The sequence below is a fragment of the Amphichorda felina genome (genome assembly GCF_050947745.1).
Source record: "Amphichorda felina strain 45539 chromosome Unknown scaffold_2, whole genome shotgun sequence".
NCBI classification, from domain to species: domain Eukaryota; kingdom Fungi; phylum Ascomycota; class Sordariomycetes; order Hypocreales; family Bionectriaceae; genus Amphichorda; species Amphichorda felina.
The window spans coordinates 1,004,903-1,021,815 of NW_028145048.1; the positions used below are offsets into that span (position 1 = coordinate 1,004,903).

The window sequence follows — 16,913 nt, forward strand, 5'->3', positions numbered from 1 at the left end:
TTTTCGCCTTGTCGCCGTGTCAACTTGTCACCTTGTTGACTCATGGTACCAATGAGGCTGTCGCCGCGTGATTCGTGCACGGAGGCTGACAGGGGTGAGCCCAGCCTCGCAAGTGGTACGTACATTCCCATCTGCGCGATACAGACAGTGAGATCGGATTGTCTGGATCGTGTGGAGCATGGGTGTGCGAAAATGCCGACTGGATGCCCAGTCAAAAAGGCCCAGTCAGAAAGGAGCGGGATTTATCAGTACTTGAGCAAATCAAGAAAACCAAGAGCCCAAAAGAGTATTATCCTTTACTTATACCAGTATGGTGCCAGATACACCAAGGGGCCACCCTTGCCACGCCTTTCAAGTCATACGTCAACATCAGGTGTGACTCGAGCCTGGTTCTTGGCAGATTAATGAAACTTGGCATCATTCCTAAGGGCCCCAAGTTTCATGCTCTTCCAGAGGACATTGTGACCTTGGCAGGGTAGTTTTTCTTTTTCAAAGACGTGAGCCAAAAAGGGACGTGTCTAGATTTGTATTACTAGAGCCAACAGGAGCAAGTGGGCACATGCCTGACGGCACCACGATGGTTGTTGGAGATGTGCCGAATACACCAGCCCCTGCGGTTACAGGGTATGTGACTGTGTGCGTAGCTGGGGGGTCAGTCGAGGCTCCCGGGGAGGGATTTTAGTTTTCCTTCCTTTTGCCAGCTGGTGGAATTGCTATCGTGTTGTTCCAGGCTCCAGCTTCCCGCTTGACTTCCTCGCCGTTCCTGGATCCTACGACGGTCAGCGCCCCCAGGTTCTGGCTCTGGGGCCTTGGGCGTTTCTATCTGGTGCAGGATTGCAGGTATTATTATTACTCGTAGATGAGGCGTCCCTGTAGTCTGGTACGGGCCCTTGCTAGCTCGCTGTCGCCTTGCTCGATTTGGTTAACCCAGCTGCTGGCCGCGGCTCCGCCGATCACTCAGTATAGGGGCCCGTTGGTTCGCAGCGCGTGCTCTCGCGCTTGTAGAGTGCGGACGATAATTCTTGGTCATGCCTAGTGTGATGAGCTGGGCAAGCGGCCGCTTGCGCACTCTAGCGGTGAAAAAGCACAAGAGAGAAGATGGGGAAAGGGAAAAGGGGGACGAGGGGAGAGAGATCTTGGTGACGCAGCAAGTGGGCTTGTACGAATAAGGTCTCACGGTGGTGACAAGGTGCGGGCCGCTCGGTTTGTTGGCCCAGATGGAGTCTTCAAGAGGCAAGTGTTGGCACTTGGGTTGGTTCTTAAGAGAATGCATCAATCCCACTTGAGCGGCATTTTTATCCTGCTTTGACCCCACGACCCACGCCACGAGTTCATGGTACGAGTGCGGATACCCCATTCGCAGAAAGAAATATTTCTGCCCAACATCTTCAAGTACCCGAGTGCTCCGGATCTAACCAGTACTTCGTACCTACATACTACTACTAGGTATGTAGTACACGTACATCGTAGTAGTAGTAGTAGTCCAGTACTGCGATAATATGGCTTCTAATGCGTACTCTTGGCAACCTCGATGCCGCCCGAAACGAGACGAGGAGGAGTAGAGTAGTACCCGGTACCTGACATATAAGACACTGCTAGTACTAATTGTTTTCTTAGATACTACGTACCCGCTTACTTTACTAACCCAGAATACGGGAACAACGATAACTCACTTCGCGAGATGGGCAAACGCGATACAAAGAACGTATTCGTACAGTACCTTAGTATGTACGCGGAAGAAGCACCTGCCAACGTGCCAATGGGAAGCTCATGGAGCGTACCTACTCTGTCGCACATGAACGTCATGGGGAGGCACCATCCGTGGTTTCCTCCAATACTTTGTAGGGAGGCAGGTACGTACCTATGAATATTTTACTTGCCTGTTTCACTCTCTGCCTCAGAACGTCCTCACAGTCGAATGAGACAAGAGCGGCCCGCAAGATCCCGAGGTCACCTTTTCAGGTTTCCATCCCTCACAAACTGGACTCGGCAGACTCAGGAGACGTGCCACTGTCATCCGGGAACTAACATTAATCGAATCCTAGCGACCACGATGGGCCGCCACGGTTATCGCCCGATCAGAGCAACAGACGCCGAGGCACGTTGGCGCAAAGGACGCTTATGCGCCGAGCATCCTTCTTTACCCCCGCCAGGGCTGTACGCACTACGCGATGCATGGGAGGCGAAGAAGCGATGCTACATGGCACGAATACAACAAGGAATATCGAGCAAGGAATATCGAACTCTGGACCCTTCAGCCGCCGGCACCCCACATTGCCCATTATCCGTTGCCCGTCACCCGCATCCCGTCGCCCCGGGATGCCCATCATACGCCGGCCGATTCGTCGTCTTCTGCTCGAGCCCCGGTGTCTGCAGCACCGCATCGTTAGCGCACGGAGGCAGCTAGATGTGGCCCTTGCCCCCGGGAAATGCACGCATTTATGACGATATCTGACCCCTTCCAATCCGCCGCATAGCATTCTCGTTGTCTCTCGTCTTGTTACCTCGTTGCCTCATTCTTGGACTGCTGTGTAATCTCCGGGAGAACATGGTTCTGGCATCCGGAAGGCGCCCTGGTTCGTCTCCGCCATTGTGCAGCGGAAGAGATTGAGCGAGCGAGGAAACAGCTTTCACAACAGATGGGTGGAATGAATAGGTGAAGGAGAAAAAAAAGCAATGGGCAATTGCATGGAATGACGGATTCATTCCCCAAGGAGAACTTGTTGGCAATTACAATCTGCGAGGTTCGACTCCGCGCTGTCGTCTCAGACAGCTGCAGCCACTCCCAACTCACAATGGACAATGGACCAGCAAGTCTCAGACTGGCAAAGCCGGTCACGGGCGTCTTCGGAGACCTCAACGCCTATGGCGGCACCAGTTAACAGAAAAGCGAGACACCAAAATAACTATACCACACAGACAGCACACACGAAGACGCAGACAACTCACACAAAGAGACACAGACAACACACACGCACCTATGGAAGACATAGACAACACACGCATAAAGACACAGGCAACACACGCATAGAGACATAACAACAGGCACACACATGGATATAGAGACTACGCGCACATGGATATGCAGGCAACACGCACACTGATACACAGACAACACACAAATGGATATACCGACAACACACAGATGGATATGCAGACGTTATAGTAGCATCGACATTTGGTATCTCCCTTTCTTTGGCTAATCGCTTACATGACTACCCCCCCAACAAGGCTCTAGTATGACGACCACGGAATTTTGCCCCCGACATCAGACTTCATCCCCACGCCCTCTCCGACCGCGCCCTCAGATTCCCTTATTCGTCGTATACGCCAGTGAGCTTCTTCAACTCAGCTGTCAGGGTATAATTACCCTGGAGGGTTGCGTCGACGAAAAAGGACTTCCAAAAGTCGCACTGGGACCGAGGCATATCCTTGTCCCGGACGTGGTCAAAGTATCCAATCGGACTCGCGTGAACCTCCAGCACGGCATTGACGTGGTCCCTCTCGGTAAGAATCTCGGGATTTCTCCACGTCTTTGCACGCATGTGGGGGAACGCCTCGCGCCACCTGCGTCGATGGACGTTGGGATTACCAGTCCTGATGAAGCTCGTCATGTAAGACTTGTATCCCAGCGTCATGCCGTCCTGAATGGCACCGATGAAAAAGGTCAAAGTCGACAGAACCAAATTTTCAAATCTCGAGAGATCGTGCTCGTCGTAGAGGAACATGGCCATGAGATCATAGCCGTGGGTAGGAGGTGGAAAGTTAAATCTCATCACCCACGTATTCTCGTGGCCGGTAGCCTCGAGCAGCCACCTCACATGACAAGTAACACATGAGTCTCGAAGGAACATTTGCATCCTCTCGTTCTGCGACTTATAAACCATCTTTCGTTTGCCCACCGACGGAGGATAATGTTCATTGATCCTGTCGATGAAGGTGCCATTGACCATGTAGTCCGGGAGAAGGCCGTGAAGAAACTCGTCAAATCCTCCATCCTTCTCCAATTCTGGGTTGAAGAAGTTTGCCGTCTCCGAAGCAACATGGGACAGGATGAGGGACTCGATCGGCCACACGTTTCCGTACGCCAGCTCGACCGCGGGGAGTTGCCTGATGTAGTCGCCGTCTGGTGTGGGACCGATGGGGAACACGCCGTTGGGCTCCTCGAGAAGGAGCGCTCTGTTGGCTTCCTGGAGGATGCCCGATTCCACTTCACGAAGGCAATTGAGACCTTGGTCTTCGCACCCGGCCAGCGTGGCGAACCGTCGGAACCTCTCCTCAACACGGCCGTTCCTGTCCCACATGGGCGTGTGGTATGGGGACAGAATAATGGCCCTGTGGAAGAGGGGATCCAAGGTGCCACTCTGGGCAGTCAAGTGAAACATGATGGAGGCAGCTCCTTCAGAGTGTCCCATGGCCGTGACCTGCTGGGGGTTCCCGCCCAACTTGGTGATGTGATCTCGAACCCACTGGAACGCCGCCCTCTGGTCCCACAACCCGACATTGGCGACTGCCTCTTCCTCGATGGTCTTGCCAGCCAGGAACCCAAAAGCCCCGGCTCGATAGTTGAAGGTGACGTAGATGATCTCGTCACGACTTGCCTTGATTAAGCTATCGCCATCGTAGAACGGCAACCGGGGGTGGGGGAAGTCGTTGTGGCCATTAACGAACGAACTTCCGGGGATGAACACGACGACAGGGAGCCTGAGGGAAGGGTCCTTGAGGGCCCTGTCCGGCACCTGGATATCGAGGAACAAGCAGTCCTCGCCCTGTCTCCTGCATTCGCAGGTCCCTTTATCCATGCAAAGACTTGAGAAGGTAAGCGACGTTGTCATTTAAAATCGGGAAAGGATACTTTGTTGGGGTCGGGGTTGACGAACATGTTATCCATATGGTCCTTATATGGATCTTTTGTCTCCTTGATGTTCATACCGTCCATGGGGGCTTGGAAGCAGCACGCCCCCTTACGATTTCCACCTTGTATGGATGTCGTATGATTGAGGGGCGGCGCTGGCTTCTCCCACCTTAGCTCACCGACAGGTGGTGCTGCATATGGAATGCTCTGGAAGGTCCATCTGTGGGAAAGAAACGGGTTAGAACACTAATTCTTCCGCATCAAAACGGGCAAAGCCTTACATTTGTGTGACTTTATGTTTGTGACTCGGTGCAAACGAGCCGTACGGGAGCTCCAGGATCGGTAGAGGAGCATCCTGGGGGTCCTTTCCCTTCCCTTTCCCCTGTGTGGTAGGTACCGATAGGGAAAGTTGCACGAAGACAACCAGGAGGAGGAAGAGGAATGTGAAGAAGGTCTTCATGATAGGCTTCGAGGTTGTAAGGAAGAGAGAAAAGGTGGATGGATGGTGGGTGGATGGATGGTGCAGTTTTGTAGATTTGAGTTCTTGATGATGAAGTAAACGAGAACAAGAGCATCGTGCTGATGCTGGGTTTATATACTTTGAAGAAGTATGGCCATCACGGCCTGAACCTTCCCCTAAAAGCTCAACTGCCCGGGCAAGAAGCATCATGGCGTCAAGAACCCCCCAAAGAAAACCAAAACTGCCATGATAAGATAATCATAAATTAAAGTTGGGGATACAAAGTACTACCGATGTCCTTGAAAACAGACACAAATGTCATGTACACCACTGTGTGGTTGTAGTTTGGCTGATTATACAAGGTAGCATTTTAGGGATAGAAACAACATGCAAAGCATCAACCGTCTTGCAACCGTCAGCCGCCATTCACAAAACGTCAAGCGCCACTTGCAAGATATTGCCGTCTACAAGGTATCAAGCACCATCTTCAAGGCGTCAACCATCGCTTTTCGCTCGACACCATTTTCGCTCGAGGGCCAAGATTGAAGCCGGGATTTCCCACGTGCAGTCTGGCTTGCCATTATTTGTTGAGAGAATGGGTGCCTGGCGATGGCACGGCTGGCATGATAAAGGTACAGTTGGGACATTGAATGGCACATCGAATCACAAAGATAGTTTGGAAATGTCAATGCAAATGGCGATACAAAGATGGCGTACACGGTTACACCTTTGATGATGGTGGATTACTTCTAGACTGCGGTCGAAAGTGGCAGGTAGGCGATAGGCAAAAGAGTGAGATATTTGAGCAGATATTCCAGCAGGTATTCCAGCAGGTATTCCAGCAGGTATTCGAGCAGGTATTCGAGTAGATAGATCACCTCAAAATTCGCTTAGGATCATCAGTTCCCATGAGGACGGTTAAGGCAATAATCTCGACGCGGTGATATAGTGAGGCAAGATAACTGGGGTCTATGAGACTTGATGCGTGTTCTCGGCCAGAAAAATCGATCATGGCTGATATATTCATCTAAATATCAGTTTGTATATTTTCATGTACAGTATACGTATGTATGCTTCACATGTTGGTGGTGTTTACTGTGTTGCCTCGCTGTTTTTGCTAGGCGCTTGGGACTCTGGACGAGTGGAGGCGAGTAGGCGTGGGGATGAAGTTGGTGGTGATGAAATTCCGTGCGCGTCATGCTGGAGCCTTGCAGGAGCAATGCCAGAACACGGGGCCCCACTGTATCATCACTTGGGCCAACCAGCGTCAGCCTTCTCTCCAGTTCCAGGCCGTGCCATGACAGAGCTCTCCGACCAGCTTCCGCCTCACACCATCACCATCAACGCACGACACCACCTCCATTCGTCACGATAGCATCTCGCCAGCGACCCTTCAGCCCACCCGAAAGCCTCCTCGAATTCTTATACTCCGTTCCCGGCCGCGCATTCCGAGGCCTCACAGGCGACGGCCGCAGCCATGGGGTCCGATCCGCAGTACGCCAAGTGGCCCTTGTTGCCGCTGTCGCAGCAGGTCTTCACCCTCACCAACGGCTATGCCACCAAAGCGGCCCAACAAGCCGCCGTCAAGGCCGTGCAAGATGCTATTACTGAGGATAAGATGGCTCCGTTCTACCGCTACCTGGCCCACCCCATCGACGGCATCCTCAACACCATCGGCGAGGGGGGAGCCTTGGCGCCTGGGAAGCCCCTCAGCAGGAAGTCCAGTCTTGTCGGCATGGTGGCATCTAAAACCCCCGGCACCAACGTCAACCTTCCTTGGGACGAGGCCCTCTATACTAGGCTGACGGAGGACAATGAGAAGGAGCTTGAGGGCATCCAGAAGGAGGAGGATGAGGCGGTGGAGCAGGCGGGCGACACAGAGGTCATGGCGGCGAAGGGCAAGCGAGCAGAATTCTGGGCCCGAGTAGGCGACAAGGTGAGATAACCCCACGGATTAGCATTGCTTATGTCCTTTGTTCTGACTCCAGCAAAGGATAAATCGATTGCCGCCTATGAGGATGTGTTCGAAAAGACGGGAATCCTCGGCACCAAGATCGACCTCGTCCTGGCCATAATACGCATGGGAATCTTCTATGGCGATAAGCCTCTCGTCAAGAAGCACGTCGAGCGTGCTAAGACACTCGTTGAGAGTGGTGGTGATTGGGATCGCCGCAACCGCCTTAAGGCCTACGAGGGCCTCCACCTCCTCACTGTCCGATCATACAACCTTGCAGCGCCTCTCCTGCTCGATTCTCTCTCCACATTCACTAGCTACGAGCTTTGCACCTACTCCAACCTTGTCGTCTACTCAGTGCTTGCCGGCTCCGTCTCGCTCAAGCGTGTTGACTTCAAGTCCAAGGTTGTCGACGCGCCTGAGATCAAGGCCATTCTGGGCGACGGCGAGGACAAGCTGCTGGCTCTCACCGGAGCTCTCAGCGCCGGCCCTGGTGCTGACGACACCACGGGGGACAAGGTCCCTAGAGCTGCCACCACAGCCGTCAACCTGACCACACTTGGTTCCAGCACTGAGCAGCCTGAGGCTGAGATGGCCATCGACTTCAGCCCGCTAGCTCTGCTCGTCAGCAGCCTCTACAACGGCAACTACAAGACCTTCTTCCAGTCCCTCGCTTCCGTCGAGGAGCAGTTTCTCACACAGGACCGCTACCTCCACGAGCACAAAAACTGGTTTATCCGCGAGATGCGCCTACGTGCGTACCAACAGCTTCTGCAGAGCTACCGGGTTGTTGGGCTCGATAGCATGGCTAGCGACTTTGGAGTTACTGTTGACTTCCTCGACCGGTAAGCCAATCTTGATTCAAATAATGTACTTTAGGAGTGGAAACTTACTTTCTATACAGCGACCTCGCCAAGTTCATCGCCGCTGGCCGCATCCCTTGCACAATCGACCGCGTCTCGGGCAAGGGCGTGATCGAGACGAACCGACCCGACGACAAGAACAAGCAGTACCAGGATGTCGTCCGTCAGGGCGATCAGCTGATTACAAAGCTACAAAAGTACGGGCAAGCTGTGCGGCTGAGGGGTAGCGAGAGGGCATAGAGGCGGGCGTTTGCGACTGGCAAGGCAAAAATATCCAGGGATGAACATGGGGATAATCAGGGCATAGGTCATTACCATGTTGTATGATACGAATAGACCGGTCTTCATCGGCGCCGGCTATACTGGATTGATATTGTTTTGTTAACTTCTTCTTTTCTAATTTTCTTGCGAACCTCTGTGAACACAATAATCCCGCTGAGGAGACCCCATTCATTGATTCGACCGGGCATATGATATGAATGTCATGGAATTGTATTGACGTTATCGCCTTTCAAACTCCGATCGCTTTTTATCCTGTATTTCCTTTCGACTCTCGCCTACCTGTACTTATCCATAAACTCGTTGTGGAACTTGACAATGCTTCCGGTCCACTCCGTTCCGGGGGCGAGAAACGTGGTCCGGAAGTGCAGGGTGTCCTCCTTCTGGCCGAAGCCGGAGCCGGGGACGACGCAGATGCCCGTCTGCTCGATGAGGCGCATGCAGTAGAACTCGTCGGCCGTGCGGCCCTCGGCCTCGGCGGCCTTGACGGCACCGGCGGGCAGGTTGATGGTGGGGAAGAGGTACATGGAGCCCTGGGGCGCGGCGCACTCGACGCCCTCCATCTCGGAGAAGGCGGCGTGCAGGGCGGCGGCGCGCTCGCGCAGGCCCTCGAAGATGCCGTCATACTCGCTGCGGTACTGTTCGTACGAGGGCTCGCCCACCTGCGGCGGGTTGACCATGAGCTCGACCAGGCACTGGCCGATGACGGGGGCGCAGAGCATGATGGACACGAACTTGTAGATGTTGGCCTCCACCTCCGGGTCGAAGCCGACGAGCTCAAAGTAGCCGCCGCGGTGGCCGCACTCGCCGACCATCCCCTTAGAAACGGAGTGGAGCGAGGCGAGCTCGACTCCGTCGTAGGCGCCGGGCTTCTCCTGCTGCATGCGGCATAGGACGGCCTTAAAGCTCTCGAACTTGCCGACAAAGACGTTGGTCTGGTAGACCTCGTCGGCCATGACGACGAGGTTCTTCTCCTTGGCGAAATTGATGACGGCACGGATGTCCTCCTCGGGAAGCGAGGCGCCCGTGGGGTTGCCCGGGTTGATGATGACGATGCAGCGGACGTCGATGCCGTCGGCCGTGGCCTTCTCGTAGGAGGTGCGGATGGTGTCTAGGTCGGTGCCCCAGTTCTTGGACTCATCGAGGTGGTAGGGGACGCAGGTGGCGTCGAGCAGGGCGAGGGTGGCAGTGTAGAGCGGGTACTGGGGGATGGGGATGAGGATACCCGTGTTAGGAGCGGCGCAGATGGTGTTGAGGAGGGTGTTGACGCCGGAGGAGGCACCGGCTGAGAGGTAGATGTGGGCGGGGTCCGCGGGGAAGCCGTCTCGCTCTGAGGAGTTGGGTCAGATGATGGAACATGGCTATCGGTTAGAGAAGCGTCCACTTACTCTCTAGGAACTTGGCAATGCTCTCCTTAATGGCGGGCACGCCGCTGCTGGCGCTGTAGGCGCCGACGGAGCTAACATGCTGGAGCAGCGTCTTTGCGCGGGCAACGACGTCGGTCTTGTAGCCCAGGCCGTTGATGAGGACATCCTCCTTCTCGAGAAGTTGGGGGTTCTCTAGCAGGCTGAGGACCTGGCGGAAGAAGGTGATGGGCTTCTGGTCGAGCTGCTGAGGGTTGCCAATGTTGGCGTTGATGACTTGGCTGAAAGGCAGCGAGGTGTCGCCGTTGGCCAGTGCAGCCTTGTACTCCTCCGACCTGACGGCAAGCTCGCCGCGCACAGCATACTCAGCCGCCCGCACGCGGGGGTTGATCGTGTCGACTGTCAGTCTGGTCATGGTTGAGGACCAACGAGCGTGGCAAAGGTGGTGCACTTGACGAAGGCGATTTGGCGGGGCAGCGACTAGAGGCCGTTGTACTTGTACTAGTGCGACAAGGTCAACTTAAAGCCCAAAATAGTAATACTTTGGGGAAGATAGGCTCGGATAGACTTCAAGCCCAAAACCTAGGTCTGGTGAAACAATAGATGGTTTAAAGATCAACAAGGGAAGAGGACTACTAGTATGATTTAAGAGCAGAGAATCAGGTTACTAGTCAGGCTGCGTCGCCTGACTTTTTGGTGGAGTGTGTCGGACTCGGAACGAGCAGGGAACTAGTCATAGCGGGGAGCAAACCGCGCCAACAGACGACGAGTTTTTTTTTTTCTGCACCGTTGTTTGGGATTGACAAAGTAGATGCATCCATGGGCGTCGACCTAGCCGTCGTTTTCCGCCGGGACGCCCGAGAAGAGCGGAGAGCATCGTAGGACGCTGATGATATTGCCTGTCGTTTACATGGTCGCTTGACCCATTGGTCCCGATCCGAGACCGGCCAAGCCCCGTCCCGAGATCCTCCCACGCGAGCTCAAAACCCCGCGCGCAGCTTCATGCTCAGCTCTCAGGTTGGGGGTCAGTGTTGGCAATGGGGTAATGGGCTGATGAGGCGATGGGGGCAACACTTGTTGCTGCAGACATTTGCTCCTGTGCCATTGATTGGGGGTTGTTGGGGGCCTCATCACTCTCGTGGGATGTCTGACAATTGTCAGAACAACAATAGGGAGCACGTACCTGAGTGGCGTGCGCCGCTCAGCAAGCTGCCACCAGACGCGGATAGTGTAGGCATTTGCGAGCTCCGCGAAGCGGCGTAGATCCTCGTCGTCATCGTGGTTGATGGTTTGTGCCCACCACGTCGTCTGGCAGGATGAATGACAGTACGGCCTGAGATGGTGACTGTTGATGAACTCCAACAACCACGAGGAGATAGCTGCTATCACGGAGAAAGGAAGAGTAGATTCTGTATGAACTTTCGGGGAGAAAAAGGGAAAAAAAGAGATAGACGGACGCGATAGGGGAGCGACGAGATAATCGATATTGCGTGTTCAGGTGCTTAATCTGACACCCCTGCTCCCGACAGCGGCAGCTCTTTGTACGAGTACTGTCCGGAGGCCCCGCCATTGTCGTATTTGCTCTGGCAATTTCATGGTGGATGAGTATGCCGAATCCCCTTTGATGTAGCTAGGAACTCGTCTTTAAAATTGGTAATATGGACTTCAATGCGCCGTAATGTGTTGACGACCTGGATTAGCATTCGGTGAGGACATCGGTGTGCACAGTGGTGACACAATATCGGCGTTTCGGGGCTACATTATTCCGGTCCAGTCTGCGGACCTTACCTCGAAATTTACCCGCGCCTTCACCATCGCGACACCCAACGGTCCCTTCTCTGTCCCTCAGCTCGCCCCGTCGCCGCTGTCACCATGGCCAAGAAAAAGTCTCGCATTATCAACGTCCGGTTGATCTCCATGGCCATGACTGGCTTCTTCTACAACTTCAAGCGTCCGCGTGTGGCGCCACCAATGGGCATGCTCAAATACGACCCCATCGGTTCGTCTCCCTCATCCCCCAACAACAATACCTACCCAGCTGCCATTCTAACGCTGACCTCTCCCCTAGTTCGCAAAAAGGTTCTTTTCCTGGAATCGAAAAAGAGACTCAGATGATCGCCCTAATCTTGCGATGACGACCGAATATACCGAACCACGACTTCGCTGCGAGTCGCACACGTCGCCGACATTGGGTCACTTGGCGGCATACCGAGGCCTTGTACAATTAAGATATCATCTTTGGAGTTTGGGATACAACTAGCATTGCGCCGGGGTTGCGCCTGTACATACATCTGTACAACAGTTCACGCTCATGAATACATTGATCGCTTGGCTTGGAGCAAATGGTTCTATTTCTTCTTTACAAACTGGCAGCTAAAACCTTACGGGCTTGTGGCATCGTTTGGAGCTGATTGTGGTGCCATATCGTTTCCTCCGGCCGTTGTGTGTCATCATCTTGATCGCAGCTCGCAAACAAGCAACATCAATATTGGTACCAACTGAACAAAATGCAGCAAAATTTGATCATAAAATGATCCCCTCGGAAGCGGATTGCGAAGAATATCTTACTCGCCCACCTTGCGAGAGTATGTGCGTAGCGCAGGTCGATGGAGTGGCACTCTGGTGGATTTTGCTGATGTCTCCGTGCTCTTTACTGAGGCCTTCAGGTCTCCCGGCGATGTTTCCTGCGAGTCCGATTTGAATCGCTTCGCGATGTTATGGATGTTGTCAACCGGGACCGGTGCCTTGCGCTTGTCATTGAGCTGAGCATACTGCGTAGGTTGCTGGCTAGATCGCTCGAACTTAGCAACTGTAGGAAAACCCCATGATTGTTCGGAATTATTTGCCGAAAGCAGGCCGGAACGAATCTGCTCCACCACCTCCCTAAAGACGTTTCCCGATGACGTTGAATTCCACGTCGCCATCACTGGCCTGTTGTACTGGCTGTGGTTGAGGGGTAGACTGAGAGCCTCCCCCCCCGATAGACCTGTTTGTTTCTCAAAGCCGGGTATGGATCTAAGAATCGAGCGAGGCTTTGTGCCTTCTCGTCGCCGCATCTGCTCTTGTTCTATGGATGGTGGAGGAGAAGGTGACCTGAAATCCATCGCTGGATTGAGGACCGTCACCTTCCGTGGAGAGAAGTTGTCCTGGGAAGCGTTCGGTTCATCCCAGGTTTCGAGATGTTTTGATACTTCTAAGTTGCTCTCAGCGGTATATTGGCTACCGTTCATGGAGGTTTGTTGCTCATGCTCTTGGGTACCAGAGGGCTGGATGTGATGCCCCCGATTTTCTTCAGCGACATCGACACTCTTTGCGTGAGGCCTAGCCGTTAGCTCCTCCTGAATCCAGCGCTTTTCGGTTGAGAGATAGTTTGTCGTCGAGTGAATCAACCCGTTCAGCCGGGCGATACTCTCGAGTTTCGCGGCAATACCTTCGACTCTGGGTATTCTATGGTGAGCCGCCGAGAGCTTGGCTCGCAAAGAGTCTATGCCTTGGATATCACGCATCCATCTCTCTCGAAGACCTTCAGTAGCCGTAACCGCTTGAGCAGATTTGTGAACTTCCTCAGTCAATCGGAGAACATTACTCTTCTCATTCTGCAGCTCCCGGCGCAGCTGTTCGACACTAGGCGAATCACGGGGCCCGCCAATGCCAGACATCGCTGTTGTCATGCCCTCCATCTGCCCCTGCAATGATAAAATAATTGCTTGGGTTTTTTGGAGCTGTTGGGCAGACCACTCCCTTTCTTTTGTCAAAGCAGTATCGAGACGCTCCTGGAACTGGCTTACAGCCGTTTTCAAAACCTCATCTCCTGCCTTGTCGCTGCTGACGAACTTCTCCTGGAACTTCCGAAGAAAGTCTGCGTAGTCCTCAATAAGAACCTGGAGTTGCTGTTCTCGGTCTGTTAGGAAATTGTCTCTGTCGCTGAGCTGCTGCCTAATCTCAGCCTCTCGAGAGTCGTGCTCGGCTTTCAGAGTATCTAGTTCATTGCGGATGCAGGCTAGTAAATGGCGGCCCTGGTCTTCGTAGATACCCCTGAATACCATTAATTCTCGATGCAACTGCCCGAGAGTTTCCTCCACTCTGGCGTTGACGGCTTTGTTACTCGTCTCGTCAATCCTTTGGCGCATGTACCACTGTGTGTCTTCCTTCATACTCTTCAGCTCGCTCATGAAGCCATTGCCCAACGAAGTCACATTGTTTTCGAACAGCCCTTGGCGGGAATGAATCTCTGAAAGGGCTAATGCGACCCTTTTCGGTATTAGATGGAACTCCACTCCGATTGTGAGAATGGCTTACCGCGATGTGATTTTGTCTTCGAGTCCGCTTAATGCAAACTCCACATTGGCTGCAGTCGGTACATTTTCAAAGCTGGATTTAATGAACTCCATAATGCTAGCTAGCCTAGATCCACTGTTAGCAGTGTGATGTTGGAGAATTAGGGATGAGTCTTACTTCTCTGAAAACTGATTTGTTATCTCATGGTTCTGTTGACCTTGCCCGCAGGCTTGTTCGCAAACTTCGGTCAGGGCATTGACCTTTGTCTCGAGATTTTGTACCGCTTGGTAAGTACCAACTTGCGTCTCATCAATCTGGACCCTAAGATGATCCACGGTGTCTCGCTCCCGCACCAGGTCCGTCTCTTGGGTTGCGATTTTGGCCTTTAGGTCCACGATATTCTCATCTTCTGTGCCATTTGTTAGAAAGGCCAAACCTCAATGGTTGCAACTTACTCTTTCGGGACTCTTCTCCTATCTGGACTCGAAATTCTTCAAATACCTTCTTCATCTCTGATCGCTTTTCCTGACTTACTCTGAGAGCTTCGTCGATCTCGCCAACCTTATCATTTTTCTTGGTCCGCTCCTGCTCCAACTCTTTGAATAGATGCTGATAATACGTCTGAGAACGCTTGTATAAGTCTTGCTGCTCACCAATGGCGTCATTTATCTTGTCCTTGTAGGTCTTGTACTTCTCTCCTAGTTGAGCGGCCTTTCCCTTGGAATCGCAAAGCTCCTTGCGCAGAGTTTCGACTTCACCAGAAAGCTGCTCATTGTGTTGTGAGACAACGGACTGCTGCTCCTCGATCTTCTTGCAACGCTCTTCAATTTCCTGTACTTGTCTCTGATGGTGAGATACCATCGTTTGAGAGGCATCTAGTTCTTTGGACTTCCGAGCAACGTCGTCCTGGAGACGCCTGATCTCGCGAACAGCTCCTTGTTTTTCTTCTTCGGCGAGCTGAAGGCACTCGTTCCAATGCAGGGCGACCTGTTCCATAAGGGCCTTTTTACGTCCAGTGTCCCCACCATAGTATAGTTTATAGACCCCTACTCGTTTTCTCGAAATATAGCTAGCCCTTGACTGTGAGCGCTGGGTTGAGTTACGGGAACAGCCTTGCTGCCTGCGGGTTTCCCAGCGGTGAAAAGTAGTGGATTCCAGATCCCGCCCATGAGGACGAAGGGATCGTCGGGGCGTCTGATGTACGGGACCTTCTAAGTCGCCACAGGTGCTTGCAGGAGAGTTATGTCGAAGTTCTTGAGCCATGTACCGAATGTGGGATGGCAGCTGGTCTGAGTGGCGCCGATCGCTGGACCTAGGGATAGCTCTCTGTTCATGCAATTTGCTTTGTGATATAGCCTTTATCTTTTCTAGGGGTGAGGCTGTTGTGTCGTTTGCCCTACCCGCTTTACCAAGTTTGGAGGCATAGGACGGAGGAAGTGAAGTTAGGTTGGGGAAAGGGCAGCTTGTGCGTTTGATTTCCGTTGTATTACCTAGATGAGTGCTCTGGACCTGAGAAGAATCAAACAGAGTCTGATGTCCTGAGAATGAGGAGCTAGACGTGGTGTCTGTGGTGTGGTGTGAAGACTCTCGCTTTCCCTGCATATTCTGGGGTGGGAAGGCCTCCTTAGGGGACGTGACCGAATCCCCGACCGCTTTCCGAAGGACAGAAGGTGGCTCCGGAGTTTTCTCAAAGTTGAGCTCTGGAAGTTCCAGGGGGCGTTGTACACCATCGTGCTTAGGCCGTGGTGGGGGTGCTTTGGGACCCGCCTGCGTTCCCTTCGATGACGAGCCTTCGTGGAAGTTAGGTAGAGGCACAAGAGGCGGGGTTGATGCCTTCTGTTTGGGTCTCTCAGAGAACTGTCCGGGTCGGGTAGGCCTTTTTGGTTGCCAGCTGAAACCCTCTGCCAAGGCTGATTTAGATATTTCGTTCTTGGGTGGACTGAACTTCTTGAGAGCAGACTCGATCGGAGTAATGCCTCCCATCCCTTGTGTTTCAGGAATAACCTCTGACAGATAATCAAAGTCTCTCTCATCGACCACATCGTTAAATTCCATGGAGCCTGCGGCACACGGTGACACCTGCTGGAGGCTTGTATGGACCAAGGAGGCCATGGCAGACCTCACAGAAGATTCGGACAGAGGATTGAGCGGTGTCTGGGGGACGCGGAGTTTGGGCAGAGAAATAAGTGTCAAGCATCTAGGCGAGGTCTAATAGGACCTCACTGGGGTTTGGGTCGAGTAAATGATCAGACACTGGGACTGGAAGATGATGGTGTCAACACGCGGAAAGCTTGCAGATTCGAAGGGTTTGGCACAACCACTGTCGGGTGGTTTTAGCCCTACGGTTAGCATATTTCAGGAGCAGTCACGGTTGACCTATCCAGGGTACTAGTAGGCAAGCACCTGTATACTGGAGAAGGAACGCCTGCCCGATCAACATCCCATATCAGGTCTCTATGCTCAGGTGGGTTAGTAGTGCCTACCCGGAGGACAGCTCAACAAAATATGTCAACTTTGTTTCCCTATAGTCAAGAGCTTACAAGGAAAGAAACTCCCTGCACTCTGCTGGCCTTCGGGCAGTTTCGTCATGAAGACTTGTCTGCGCCAGTGTGGAAAGTGCGAAGAGATGCGAAGAGACGAGTCTCGCAGGCAAAGCAGCACAATGGTGTCGCTTATCTGGCACTCAGACCGTATCACAGTGATATTGTGTCGCGCACCACGCCGTGCAGGGCCCTCTCACAGTCTCACCATGCTCCCTCCGCAAAACGATCTCCGTCGTCGTCGGCGCTTCGTGAGGTCGAGTTTGGCAGAGCAAACCCCCTGGTCGACCCACGTGTGTGTTCAAGTTTGATGAGGACCA

The 16,913-nt window shown here is 53.2% G+C and overlaps 4 protein-coding genes across 4 annotated transcripts; 1 reads left to right on the top strand and 3 right to left on the bottom strand.

Moving 5' to 3' along the window:
- Positions 1-3,314: 3,314 nt before the first annotated feature.
- Positions 3,315-4,939, bottom strand: ACO1O0_001871 (uncharacterized protein; the record flags this gene model as incomplete). Its single annotated transcript, XM_083191350.1, has 2 exons — positions 3,315-4,776; positions 4,881-4,939. 2 exons carry the CDS (start codon positions 4,937-4,939, stop codon positions 3,315-3,317), a joined length of 1,521 nt encoding a protein of 506 aa, XP_083052564.1.
- A 1,853-nt stretch (positions 4,940-6,792) lies between these two features.
- RPN7 (proteasome regulatory particle lid subunit RPN7) lies at positions 6,793-8,372 on the top strand (the record flags this gene model as incomplete). The annotated part of the gene is made up of 3 exons (XM_083191351.1): positions 6,793-7,251; positions 7,309-8,114; positions 8,174-8,372. 3 exons carry the CDS (start codon positions 6,793-6,795, stop codon positions 8,370-8,372), a joined length of 1,464 nt encoding a protein of 487 aa, XP_083052565.1.
- A 317-nt stretch (positions 8,373-8,689) lies between these two features.
- On the bottom strand, positions 8,690-10,190 carry ALT1 (pyridoxal phosphate-dependent transferase; the record flags this gene model as incomplete). The annotated part of the gene is made up of 2 exons (XM_083191352.1): positions 8,690-9,741; positions 9,800-10,190. The coding sequence occupies 2 exons, from the start codon at positions 10,188-10,190 to the stop codon at positions 8,690-8,692; spliced, it is 1,443 nt and encodes a 480-aa protein (XP_083052566.1).
- A 2,149-nt stretch (positions 10,191-12,339) lies between these two features.
- On the bottom strand, positions 12,340-15,049 carry ACO1O0_001874 (uncharacterized protein; the record flags this gene model as incomplete). Its single annotated transcript, XM_083191353.1, has 4 exons — positions 12,340-14,026; positions 14,075-14,179; positions 14,231-14,462; positions 14,509-15,049. The coding sequence occupies 4 exons, from the start codon at positions 15,047-15,049 to the stop codon at positions 12,340-12,342; spliced, it is 2,565 nt and encodes an 854-aa protein (XP_083052567.1).
- Between the last annotated feature and the right edge of the window lie 1,864 nt (positions 15,050-16,913).